The 14,100-nt window shown below is 41.4% G+C and overlaps 2 protein-coding genes across 4 annotated transcripts in view; one reads left to right on the top strand and one right to left on the bottom strand.

Annotated features, from left to right (window-relative positions):
- The window catches only part of SCOC (short coiled-coil protein), a 652,090-nt gene extending 645,096 nt beyond the window's left edge, over positions 1-6,994 (bottom strand). The window contains exons 1-4 of one of the 3 annotated variants that reach the window (XR_010025935.1): positions 6,870-6,994; positions 5,628-5,699; positions 5,459-5,542; positions 1,242-3,456 (exon numbers count right to left, since the gene is read on the bottom strand). Coding sequence is in view for 2 of the 3 variants with exons in the window: in XM_063136363.1 (XP_062992433.1) it covers positions 3,314-3,456; positions 5,459-5,542; positions 5,628-5,649 (249 nt within the window). In the remaining variant the exon portion in view is untranslated. Of the gene's footprint in view, positions 1-182; positions 3,457-5,458; positions 5,543-5,627; positions 5,703-6,869 lie in introns of those variants that run through there. The other 2 variants (XM_063136363.1, XM_063136362.1) reach the window with 2 other exon arrangements.
- MAML3 (mastermind like transcriptional coactivator 3) overlaps positions 1-14,100 on the top strand; it is a 400,679-nt gene that overhangs the window by 6,453 nt on the left and 380,126 nt on the right. The gene's annotated exons all lie outside the window — the stretch shown is intronic.

The raw sequence follows: 14,100 nt of genomic DNA, 5'->3' as shown, positions 1-14,100 counted from the left end.
AGCAGGTTAAGGAAGTTGAGCTTTTCTCCATCATAAACAAGTACATGCATGAAGAAAGGGCAGGAAGACTCTACTTGATACAAACTACTAATTGCAAAGAAAGAAGGGCAATACTTGCAGTATGTCATTTACTAGTTTAGCAACTTCTTAAACATAATTGTAAAGAAACAGACCAAGTGAGATAAATTTGAAAGCTTTTTATTTTTGTTAAATTTTGAAGTAACAGCACAATTTGTTGAACAAAGTCCACAACAGTGGGATTCTTCACAGTACCAACTATATCTAGGACACCAAAATTCAGTATTACACTAACAATCCACTCAATCATACCTAGATGGCACCTTCCCACGCTGCTGGTTGCACAACTGAAGGCTAGACTGGAAGTGTGGGAAACAAGTCCTATGGAAAGACAGGTTGGTGTTTGCCAAACAGTCTCTTGTGTGTAGCATACAGCTAGCCTCTGCTGATCCCCAGCTGCTACTGGACTTGTCGAAATTAGTGGTGTGCAAAACTCACCCTCTTGTGGAGGATTTGGAGGAAAGCCAAGCTGTTCCTCTTAAAGAACAATTCTCTAACAAGCCATGTGATGGAAGTGTTTTCTTTCCTGACTAGTTCTACCTAAGGCGGCAATGCTCTTATGACTAGTTTTGCTCATTTTCTCAACCACCCTTCCTATGTTTTCCAAGTTGTGGAGAAAGGGGAGGAGGGCAAAAGACGGTTTGGGGTGGTTTCCATGCTTCTGTACTCATTCGGCAGCAAGGGGGCAGGGGAATGCACTTCCCTGAATGCCTGTTCGCAACAGAGGCTCAGAGCATGCTCTGAAGCCTTCACAGCTGAGGGAGGAAACAACTCTAGCTGTATTCCATTCCACTTCTTTGCAACTTGATAAGCATGGGGGAGGGGGGAGAAAGACGAGAAACTGCTAGGTAGGCAGGCTAGTGCAGAGCCACTGCAAACTCAGCTTAAATTGGAAATGGGGGATTTCTACATTGCTAGAGCTTGTTTCCAACTCCATCCTTTAACTCACTTTTCAAGTTTCACTAGCAGGTATTGGAAGTCCCCGAAAGACTAACTCGTGGCACATACCCCCTGAAGAGTTCTCCATGTAAGCAGGACTCTAGAGCAGTGTTTCAGAGTATGTTGCAGCTGAAGGAAAAGCAACTTGGTGCCTTCCAGACACCCATAAGCCCCAGCCAGCATGGCCAATGGACAAGGATTATGAAAGCTGTAGTCCAACACACCTGGGGGGCACTAGGTTGCCTACCCTTGTTCTAATGGATACCGTGGTTCCTCAATTATGAAGAGCAGTAATGCAGACACAATTCATTGAAAGCGTACCCCTCTCTATCAGCACTCTCCTGCAATGCACAACTAGAAGGAGCAGGGTGTTACATGTGGTCTATAGTACACATATTTTTTCCGGAGTGATGATTGACAAAAAGCACCAGTCTGGCTTAGTTTGCCACACCAAGCATTTACCCCCAAACATACTCTATAATCCAAAACACAGTTCCTATCTCGGATGGAGAAAGTCTCTTTGGGAAACAGGTCCATGGGTAAATGGCTCCCTGAAGGAATAAAGCTGGAAAGCCACTTCCCTGGAGAGCTAGTCACACCGGTCTGTTTAAATTAATCTTGCCTTGATGCTGCAATTCATTCATTCATTTTATTAACTATCCTCTGCAATGCCAGACAAGGTTTTAATTTATTTGTTATCTATTAAAATATTGCCAGTAATAGGACTGTTTTAGCTACCATCTTGCATGTCACATGATTGTTTTTCTTCCACCTACAGAGGCAGGTTGGTTCCATTACTTATAATACTGACAGGTGGAACCCCAGGAAATCACTGACATGTTCTACATAAGAGTGAATACTGAAGACTTTAATACTGTTTTGTGGTGATCTCTCTGACCTATTGGGCATGCAATCTCAAAGACAGGTGTACCAACTTGCCCACAAGGTGGAGAGTAACCTGTTGCTTAGGTCAGAAATCAAACAATCCCCCTTAAACCAATGGTAACGATGCAGCTGCAAGAAGATCCCAAACAAAGCCAGAACCAGACTAAACAAGAAATTATTTCATTTTACACAGTCCTGTCTCCTACCTGCTTACCTACTTAAGCTGTAAACGTGAAATGTCTGCCCACATATCTTGTCTACTTCACATAATTTGTATAGTCACAAACATGAAGCTGCAGCTGTACATGCATGTAATTAATTTGCTTGCTCGTCCTTATATACTCACACATCTCGTAAGTCACATTGAGGCTAAACTGGCTGAATGACATCAAATGGGTTGAAAGGCATTTTGGCATCCTCTACAGTAACTGGTAATACTACTCTAGATACATGCCTCATGCTCTGATCCTGAAAGACAAAACATCCGTGGCAGCTAAAGCCTAGTAACAGTTGATGGGAATTATGCAGAATATATATCAAATACATCCATCTTTAGTAAAAAAAAAATATCTTGCAAGATACATACTAACTGTTGTCAAGGTTATTTCTAATAAACCTGTACCATTAACGACCATTACAAATGGCAGAAAAATATTCCCATGCAGCCAACTGCTCTGTAAACTGGAGATGACGCTCAAAAGACAGTTGCACTGTGAAGAGCCAATAACTGCTCTCTTTCTGTGCAATATGCTCTAAAGCAGGCTTCCTTTTGAAAAGTTACAATTTCTCCATTCGAAAGAGTGGTGTGTCAAGTTTTGCAATAGGTTTTCCCCCTTTACAACCTTGCAAGCAATCATGTTATGTTACTAAATCCTTAACTTCCTTTAAAGTATTAAACAAAAAAGCTAAGCTATTTTTCTTTATCTGGAAGAATTTAGAACATCATTGAGAAGGGTGGAGAGGAGACAGGGGATGTGTTCAAACTTTTCTAGAGCCAAGGGGAAGACATGCAAATAATGCATTCCAAACAAGGATTTCACACCACTCTACACAACACTGTGTTATTTTGCTAGTGAATGGTACCACTGTAAAAATTGCAATATTTAAAGTTCTTGGCAGTGTATGAACATTTAAACATAAAAGCAGAGCTGAATTTCAAAAGCACTTGTCTTTAGACTGTGTAATAAATATTTCCTCTACACTACCTTTGCACACTGTTGAAAAACTAACACTACAGACTTGCACTGCCCAGTTGTTCATTAAAAACTTTAAAGTAGTCTAGAAGTGCCATTAAATCTTCAAATATTCAATGATGCTACAAACTAGGGTATTAAAGTCATGTAGCCTTATGCAATTTAAAATTTAAACAAAAGCAGCAGCAATATAATGTTATAGTTTGGTTATCAACACCTTACTTTCGTTTGCCTTTTGTGTCAGTAGTTTGAAAAACACTAGAGGCAGACATTAGATTTTCTATATATTGTCCAAGAACTTGATTTTCTGATTTCAGTTTCAAGTTTTCTTCTTTAACAGCATCTACTCTTGCAGACAGATCTGTAAGAACAAATTAAGGCCTTTAGTATTTAACCTTTAGACACAAACCGCTGCATCTGCTGTACTTGGAGTTTTAATCAAAATGTTTTTTTAAAGTGGGTAATTGGGCACTCAGCACACAACACTGATTTAAACAAGTCACTGTGGCTTAATCAAGCCACAATGGTTTGCTTTGATCGTGCAAACCAGTTCATTATGTATATCTTGGTTTCCTCATAAAATTATTGTTAAAATTAAAAACGCTTAAAAGTAAACTCAGTAAATTTGAAATTATTACCTGAATAAATGATGTGTTTAAATTTATTATACCAAACATGAAAACTTTATGAGCAAGGCAAGTTATACATAATATATTTTAGGTTCCTATTTTATGTCTGAGGGAGCTGGTGGTGGGGGAATGTTTCTCTCCCAAATGTTTCTATTCTTGCTTCACATCTCAAAGCCCTACATATTGTACCCAACCAAAATGGAATACAGAGGGTGAATAGCTGCAACTAGCCTATCTCTGTTCAGAAAAGGCAACAGCCAGCACACTCGTCTTAGCTTCAGGTGACAGACACCACTTGGGCCTCCAAAAATGGGCTGGATCTAATAGTGCCCCCAGGCTAGGAACATGGCGAATCACCATCTGCTACCTACCAAGAGCATTTCCATATTATCAGGAAAGGCCCTCATCCAGCCCATTACTGATCCCAGACACTTATTCAGCAACTCTACAGCTTCATCTAAATTAGCTGAGAAGGAGAAAGAGCCAGGTGGCATGAGCCGACTGATGACACTGCACTCTAAAACCCCAGTTGACCTCACTCAGTGGTATCATGTAGATCAGAACTGGAAAATTGTTTTTTCTGTCTCAAGGGCTGCACTCCCTCATGGGGTAATCTGTTGAAGGCTGCAAGCCAGTGGTGGATGAAGCTGAAATGAGTGGTAGGTAAGGCCAGAGCCAAAAATGAACATGGCCAGTTGTCTTCCTCTCTTTCTGCCACACTCTTCTCTTCCTCTCTCTATCCTTGTCCTACAGGCTGCTAAGGAAGGGATGGATTGATCTGGCCAGAGGAGATTGTTTGCAGACGGTTTATGTAATATGTTTATGTGATGTAAATGTTGAATAGCACGGGTGGGTGGGACAAAATATAGAACCCCAAGTTGCACTAGAATGACTTGCTGCAGAGCAATAGTCCTTCCCCATCAACGTCTGGAAGCAGCCATCAATGCAGGAATAGAACAAGACAACCACAGTGCCCCCAATTGCAACATTAGGCAGTCTCTCTTCAAATACCATGGTTGCTCTTATCAAAAGCTGCTGAGAAATCCAAGAGATGTTATACTTCCTTATCCTGTTCCTGATATGGGTCATCCATCAGGATGGCCAACATTGTCTCAGTGCTAAAACCAGGCCAGAAAATGGACTAAAATTGATGCAGAAAAATCAGTGTCCGGAGCTGCAGTGCAATCACTTGTTTCAGCACCTTTCCCAAGAAGGGTATATTTGAAACCAGCCAATATTTGGAGTATATTATATATATATGGACCGGGGGGGGTGGTGGTCCCAGGGTTTCTTTTGTGGGAGGGTAATAAGTGGACTCATGACTGCCTCTTGCAGGACAACCAACCAGGACCACCCCCTATTGCAAGGAGGCTTTTATTTTTTCCTGGATCCAATCAGTCAATCCTTTCTTGCTATGTTATGAGCCAAGAGGGGCAAGGATTGAGTAGTAGGCTCCAAGTACCTTGCCCATGGTTCACCCCATAATACCAGATTAGATAACACACACCAATGTAGTGTATTGCTCCATGTTCTTTAAAAGCAACAGAATCTGTAGTTAATGCAGTTTCTGGACTGCAACCCACAGCTACAATCCTAAAACCTCTTGCCTACTTCTATATCCTATCAGATTAAAACAGATTTTTTTAAAATCTATAGTCTGCAGTCTGAATTAATAATATTCCTTAAAGTAATTCTGCATGTATATAAGTTACTCTTCTGAGTTAAGAAACTAACCTTCAAGTGTATGCTGCAGTTCCAAAACTTGATTAATAAGTCGTGTTTTTTCTTCCAATTCCACTTGATTTTCAGCCTCAACAGCTGTTAAGAAACGAATAATCTTTAGAACAGCTAAATATTACAATACCCAAGAGTGAAAACAGAAAGTAGTAAAAATGTTCTCTACCATCCATGTCCGCATTCATCATTGTTGAATAGATCCTATCCACTCTTGAATTCTGCACTTCAGAGATGTGTTCTGCTTAAAGATGAGAAAACAGTATTAGTAGTATGCACATAAAAGAACCATCTACAACATAAAAGACTGAATAGCTGCCAAGTCTTGAAAATGTTCCTATAAAAATGGATAATTCCAGTTTTGTAGATTTAGCTATTTTTTTCCAAAAACAAAACGTTATATTCATAAAGTACAAATTAGAAAGAAACCATGCATCCAACTGTCCTCTTTCCAATAGAAGCAAAATCCCACCCCACTTTGCAGAGGACAACAATATCCATTTCCAAATGACCTCTTTCAACATTTTTGGGACACACTTTACAAGGTGAAATATGCTTTGAACATCTTTGTTAACTACCATCAATATTCTTAAACTTCCATTAATTTAAACATTTCCAATCAAATATGGAGGCAGTAAATCCCAAAGCTAATGGCTAGGTGGTTTTTATGTCCCATTTTAAGCTTGTTTCATGTTAATTTCAATAGGTGCCCTGGAATTGCAACATCATACATGTAATATGTTTTTATACATTACACACACACACACACACACACACACACACACTATACATAACATCACTGTAGTAGCGTAACATCTCACACTCACACCTTCAAAATTATTCATGGTTTTAATCTTTTTCTACCCTAAAGGGATGTATTTCCTATTACCTGCCAGGTACAGAGGAGCAGGGAGGGAAATCCTTCCTTGAACATACAAGGGTCCAGAGAAAAAGACCCCCTACAAGAAATGGATGACGGGCATTTATGTCAGGCCGTCTTGAGTCCGCCTAATATGCAAGGCTTTATATCTGCAATCATGTTTGTTCATTTTCATTCCGCCCACAAAGCCGCCTTATGAGGCAAGCGTGTGGCTATCGCTGCTGCTAGTAAGGCGGAGAAGCCATCCCTGCAGCGCCTTCCTTGCGTACCCCAAGAAGAAAGCGCCTCCAACGCCACCCCCAGACCACCCCAATTACAGAGGTACGATTTTACACCCCGAAAATGAGGTCTGGAAGAAGGAAGCTCTTCCGCCAACACGGCCACCGGTCGCCTCCCCTCCCACCCGCGAGCAGCCTCCCCGCTCCCGCGGGAATCCCCCAGCAAGGGAAGCGCGCGCCCGGCCCGGCCCGGCCCGGCCCTTCCTCTCCCCTCCTGCAACCCTGCAGGGCGCGCGAATGCGCGCGTACTCACCACTCCCCACCTGCACAGGTTACCCTCGGACCCCGACCCCAGCCTAGTTCAAAAGCGGCCACTACGCCTGCGCGGCTTTCTCTTTGCCCAGCCGGCAGCGCACGCGCCTTGCTCCATGAAAACAACCCGAGGGGAGGGAGAGCGGGAGGGTTTAGGAAGAGGCGACTCCAAAAGTCTCCAATCGCGGCAATGGCCCTTCGCGAAACAGCCAATCAGCTAAGGGAGACATCAGCCGACACTTCCTTGTCGTCATTCCACTGGTCATGGGCTGGGTTGCCGGCTTGCTCCCTCTGCTGCGGGTGGAGGAGGGCTAGTAACAGAGCGGTCTCTCCCGTCCCTCCGTGCCTGCTTTCAACCAGGAGACCAGGGCCTGATTTCTTTCCCAGAGAGACCCGCCTGGCGCCAGTAGTAGAATCTTGGGGCATCAGCCAAAAACGTTTCTATTTCCCCATAGATGTTCCCCAAATATTTTTTTTGTTTACCTGAAATTCAATTTCCCAGAAATATCCAAAATCTAAATGTTTGCATTGTTTATCTTTGCTGCTTGTTTCCCTTTTAATTTTAAGTTGTGCTGCTGACGGTTTTATTTTTCCTATATACCGCCCAGATAACTTTGAATGTTTGGCAGGTTAAAAATGTAATAAATAAGATGTATATGTTATGTTTGTATTATTGTTGTAAACCGCCCTAGAAGCTCTGCTAATGGGCAGTAGAGACATCTTTAAATAAAATCCATAAGGATACAAGCCCTTGAGTACTTCTCTGGCAGTAAGCCTCATTGAACACAGCAGGACTTACTTTTTAGGGTAAACATGGTAGGATTGAGCTCTAAATAATGTAAGGCCTAAATTTAGAGAATAGATTAGGACTGACTGCAAAACAAAAACCTCAGCCCTATGCTAGCTGCCCCAAGAAGCTTGTGTGAAAATCTATTTTGAGACTGCTTCAGAAGTAACCAGTATAGTTTTATCTCAGTATTTTGTAGATATATGTTTGTGATATAATTACATGAGTCCACAATTTGTACCACACATGGAAAAGGGAAAACAAAAATTTATTTGGGAAACTTCTGGATGCAGTTATGGCTAGGATGAGGACTAATAAACTGTATCTGAATCCTGATCTTAATCACCCAAATGTTTAGTTTTTTAACAGTTTTTAATGCTTTATGTGTGTATGTTCTGTGTTTTAAAATTTTAAATTTTGTATACTTGTTTTTATCTCAATTTTAGAATCTCTGTAAACTGTCCTGAGAGCTCTGGCTATGGGGGCGGTATATAAGTGTAATAAAATAAATAAATAAATAAATAAATAAACCTTATGGATGGATAGTTCCCAGGTCTGGGAATTGGGCTGTTCTGGGTGGGGTTGTATTCCCTCTGAAGGAGGAGGTACACAGTTTGGAAGAGCACCTGGATCCATCTTCATCTCTGGAGGCCCAGGTGACCTCAGTGGCCTGGAGCACCCCTTGCCAACTTTGGTTGGTGCCCTAACTACACCTGTTCTTGGATAAGGAAACCTAGCTATGATGGATCCATGCACTTGTAACCTCACAATTAGACTACTGCTCTTCAGTGTGGTTTGGAAGCTGCAGCTAATTAGGATTTTCACATAAGACCTTGTTGGCCATTATGACTAGAAGGACCCTTAGTTTGACCCAGCATGGCTCTTCCTATGTTCTTAAAAGAACTGCATTGGCTACTTATTAGCTACTGAGCCATGTTCAAGGTTATGTTGTTGACATGCAAAGCCCTAAACAACATAGGACCAGGATATTTGCCTTCCCCTATATGCACCCAGCCAACATTTAAGATCTTTAGAGAAGGTTGTACTGGTTGTTCTGTGACAAATAGAATGTTGCCACGTAATATCTCAAATGTGCCTTCTCGGTGGTGGCACCTACGTTCTCAAAAACCCTCACCCATGCAGTGTGGGAGGCAGAAAATATGATATGTTTCAACCTCCTTCTGAAAATGCACTTGTTTCCCCCATGCTTTCTCTAGCTTGTAAGCAATTGTATTCATTTTATTACATTTCCGTTCTGCCTGATACCCGAAGCTCTCTGGGCAGCTGACAAAACTTAATATTGCTGCTCCATTTTACAGTTTCTTATGTTGTTGTCAATATTCAACCATGCTCCTCTTCCCAAACTCACAATTTAGCAATTATTTTAGTTTTAAAAGCATGCAAGTGAATGTTATTTATTTATATACTGCATAATATTTTATTGTAGTTGGAATTGTTTTAATAATGTATTTTAAATGTAATTTTTATTGTTACTGTAGCTGAAATTATTTTAATAGTGTTTTAATGTAAATTTTAATATTTATATTTGAACTGCTTAGAGATTTTATTCCAACGGGTCTACTCTAAATATGACTAAGACTGAATCCAATCCTAAATCTACACCGTGGACCCAACAAAATATCAACATAATTACCATAAAAAGTTGTCTTTAAGCTAGGGTGATCCAGTTAACTTTGCTCTAAATTACCAAGTGGATGGCATACAAAAACCACATGTCCCTATAGAACACAGTGGAAATTATTTCTGAATAAAAATGCAGGAAAGTTGTGATTCTAAACATCAGCATATCTATCACCTTCTGCATGATAAGGCACAACATGAGGCAGTTGTGAGGTGCAATAGATTATTATTATTATTATTTATTTATATAGCACCATCAATGTACATGGTGCTGTACAGATAACACAGTAAATAGCAAGACCCTGCCGCATAGGCTTACAATCTAATAAAGTTGTAGTAAACTATAAGGAGGGAAAGAGAATGCAAACAGGCACAGGGAAGTGTAAACAGGCACCGGGTAGGGTGAAGCTAACAGTATAGAGTCAGAACAAACTCAATATTTGAAGGCTATAGGGAAAAGAAAAGTTTTTAGCTGAGTTTTAAAAGCTGTGATTGAGTTGGTAGTTCTCAAGTGTTCTGGAAGAGCGTTCCAGGCATGAGGGGCAGCAGAGGAAAAAGGACGAAGCCGAGTAAGGGAAGTGGAGGTCCTTGGGCAGGCGAGAAGCATGGCATCAGAGGAGCGAAGAGCATGAGCGGGGCAATAGTGTGAGATGAGAGAGGAGAGATAGGCAGGAGCTAGACCGTGAAAAGCTTTGAAGGTAAACAGGAGAAGTTTATATTGGATTCTGGAGTAAATTGGAAGCCAATGAAGAGATTTCAGAAGCGGAGTGACATGGTCAGAGCGGCGGGCCAGGAAGATGATCTTAGCGGCAGAGTGGTGGACAGAGACCAGCGGACTGATGTGAGATGAGCTTGTTTTTCCTCCTAAACCTTCTCCTCACCTCTCATTCTCTCTTACTGTCAACGATGTCACGCTTACTCCGGTCAAGGAAGCTCGTAGTCTTGGCTTTATATTTGATTCCTCGCTCTCCTTTATTCCTCATATCGAGGCAGTAGCTAAATCCTGTCGTTTCTTCCTGTATAATATTGCCAGGATTCGACCATTTTTGTCTGTCTCTTCTGCCAAGACTCTCGTTCACGCACTGGTTATCTCTCGGTTGGACTACTGCAACCTCCTTCTCTCTGGCCTCTCCTCATCTCACATCAGTCCGCTGGTCTCTGTCCACCACTCCATCATGCAATATAAGGCACATTCTTACTTTGGAAGCTCCACTTATGCCATAGCTGACAACACAATAGGCAGCCAACCATTTACACAGTAAGGGGGCAATCCTATGTGTGGTTAGACAGGGAAAAGTCCTACAACACTCTAGCATTCCCCAGCCAGCATGTCAACATTCAACCATGTTCCTCTCCCCAAACCCACAATTTAGGAATTATTTTAGTTCGTATTCCAGATACTTGCAAAATATCTGTCAGAGATATTAATGGTTATCAGGATAAATAAATCCCTCTTTATTTGTTTCTTTTAAAGGAGTAGATTGTTGTGCCATAGACATCCTTCATTAAGATACTGGTTGTTGGGTTGGAAGAGATGTTGCAAATATACTGAAGAAGTGTGCAAAAAGGATAGAGTGAGAGAGACCTCTGCTGTCTAGATAGGGGAGGCACAAACGCATTTGCTGGTAAACAATTTCAGTTGTTCATAGTATGTAAAAACACATCTCCTATAATAATTCAAAACCTTACGTCCCAGTCTTAAATTAATTGGCTAGATTTGTTATTGTTTTGTTTTTAAAGGAACATGCTAAATTAGTTCTATATTTCTAGGAGGACTTAACAACTTTTCCCTCTGCCACACAGCAAACCACTTGTGATATGGGATGACAGTCTGTTATTCAAATTGTTAAATCTCTTTTTGAAATCCAGCAACTGCTTGGAACTACATTTGCACTGGTTTTAGTGGGGCATGGTTCCAGATGAATGTGTTTAAGACTGCATCCTTGTACAACTGAACATCTATATCATCCTCTTTATGGGAGTTGTGTGCCCTACTAGAGAATCTAATGCAAGATGTAAATGATGTAACTTTCACCAAGGTTTCCTTTGGAGACCTGCATCTCATCTCATTTATGGTGTTTTGCACTTCCGACTCCACAGCTCTGTGGAGTCGCTAGCAACTTCTTTCTACCCTTTTCTCTAGAAGTTGTAGCTCTAGGAATAGCACTTAAATATCTTGAGAGAACCCTATGATAACATTCAGCTGCCACCAGTATGCTGATGACACTCAACTCTACTTCTCCTTTCCACCCAAATCCAAGGAAGTGTCTCTCAGCAATAATGGACTGGATGAGGGCAAGCAAATTGAAGCTTAATCCAGACAAGACAAAGGTGCTCCTAGTTAGTCATAAGGCAGATAAGGGAATAGGGATTCAGGGTTACACTCCCCCTGAAGACACAGGTTCGCAGTTTGGGTGTATTTCTCTATTCAGCCCTGAGCCAGGAATGCATTTGTACAGTTAAAGCTAGTGCACCAGCTGCCTGTTCCTAGAGACGTCTGCTCTGGCCGTGGTGACACATGCCTTAGTTACATGCTGCTTGGATTACTGTAATACTCTACATGGGACTGCCTTTGAAGAGAGTTTGGAAACTTGAGCTGATTCAAAGAGCTGCAGCCGGAGTGTTGATTGGGGCTGGTTACAGGGAGCACTGGCTTCCACACTATTTCCGGGCACAATTCAAAGTGCTGGTTACACGGCTTGTGTCCAAGTTATCTGAAAGACTGTATCCTCCCTTACAAGCCTGCCGGTGCCCTGAGATTTTCAGGGAAGGCCCTTCTCTTGGTCCCACCACCATCACAGGTATGCCTGGTGGGCTTGCGGGAGACAGCCTTCTCAGTGGCTGCTCTGGGACCCCCATCCCAGGGAGGCTAGACTGGCTCTCTCCCTGCTATACTTCCAGAGGCAGGCAAAAACTTCCTTGTTCCGGCAGGCCTTAGGGAATAGTCCGGCCCTTTGTAAATATGCTGGGTTTTTTTTTCTTTATTTGTCATTTGCTTTTTAATCTTTTAAATGTTTTAAAACTGTAGATGGTTTAATTATATTTTAAGTTTTGTATATTTTTATTTATATGTTTTAACTGTATCTGTTTTAATTTTGTAAAGCTACCTTGGGTCCCGTATTGGGGAAAAAGGTGGGATACAAATAATAATGATGATAATAATATTAATAATCGCCATGGAAGTTAAAGAACTATGGGAACAGGAAAAAGTCACAATTATCCTGTTAGTCACATCAGTCACCGGCATCACATCAAAAAGCTATATAGAAAACCTTCAGAACCTGGGCCTACCAAAATACATCCACACCAACATCCAGAAAGCAGTCATACTTAAAACATGCTCAATTGTCAGGAAATTCCTGAATCAGTAAAAAGCAGCATAACCTGGCAAAGCCCGTCCTGTCTGTCTAGAAAAACCATCATGAGCGAGAAAAGAAACAATGATAATATACTCGGCACACTATGTTAGTTCCACAAATTCACACATCTGCATTATGACTGAACATGAAGAGAGGAGTGTTGTACATCATAGAGAGTGGTCTACATTGGAGTGTATGCAGCATAGATCTAGCTTTCCACAGCAACTGCAATCCTATGCAGATAGCACACCTATGGGTATTGACTTCAGTGGGCTTGGGCATGACTAATTTAATTAATTTTATTTACTATTTATTATTAATACTTCTTTACCAATAAAGTAAAATCTCCAAGCGGTTTACATACAAAATATAAAATTCACAGTTAAAAATGCATATATTACTGCGTTTCAACTTATAAAAAAATGTTAGATCAAAAGAAACAATAAACAGACAGTAAAATAAAGCAACATCATGATCATCAGTTATAAGCCAGATTTTCTGCCTCCTGAACTGAACGGAGGAGGATACTCCAGTGGGTGGGTCCCACTCCTGAAAAAGCCCGCTTTTGAGAGATTACATGGCAACATTCTCTTGGTTATGGAATGGAAAACAAGTCCTCCTCTGAAGATGCTAAGGGTTGGCTGGGTGTATACTTGTGGCATGAAGCAATGACGTGCTTGTGGCATAGAGCAATCTTGAGCCTCAAGCAGCCTGCCGTGTGCATGTCTCAGGCTGGAGGAGTGCTGAGGGCACTGCAATAGTCCTGTCAAATTTTGCACTTAACCACTGCAAAATATATTGTTCACTACATTACACACAAGAAGTATTGCATTGGTGTCGTGGATACCTCTCAAAAGCAATGCCCATGAAAATTTAATTTGGATTTTTTTGTATTACCCTCTATCCAACAGTTTATATAAAATGAACAAGTAACTCAGTATACGAAGGGATTTATAGTTGATCCTCGCCCTTTCTGTCATACAGATAATATAATTAGAGCTGCTGCAAGCTGTTTGCCTTCAGAAAAGGCCCTTTTAAACCTTATAATCCTTTTTAATCCCTGCAAACACGCATCCAGTACTGTAGCTGTGACTTTGGAACTTGCCAGTGGCACTCTCCTATTGGCTAGTAAAATGCTGCTAGCATGAAGGAAAGCCATGCCTCCCCCTACGAAATGGCCTGCTCTCCTGGTTGCAACGCCAGCCTAGCAACCGAGAGGTCATTTTAGGCCTCTGGCATTGCATTGCTTCTGTGATATTGTCAGAGCACACCAGTTCCCTTTTCCAGTTGATTTAATCCAGTGCTCAAGGAAAACACAGCAATTGCATTGCATGTTGCTTCTCAGGATAGTTGATACACAAAAATATGACAAAACCATTGGGTGTGTGTGTGTGTTCCTCCCCTCTTTTCTTTTTGTCTGCTGAGGTGGCCCTCATCAACTGCAC

Source organism: Elgaria multicarinata, chromosome 10 (genome assembly GCF_023053635.1).
Source record: "Elgaria multicarinata webbii isolate HBS135686 ecotype San Diego chromosome 10, rElgMul1.1.pri, whole genome shotgun sequence".
In the NCBI taxonomy this organism is placed as follows: domain Eukaryota; kingdom Metazoa; phylum Chordata; class Lepidosauria; order Squamata; family Anguidae; genus Elgaria; species Elgaria multicarinata.
This window is presented reverse-complemented; position numbering and strand designations above follow the sequence as displayed.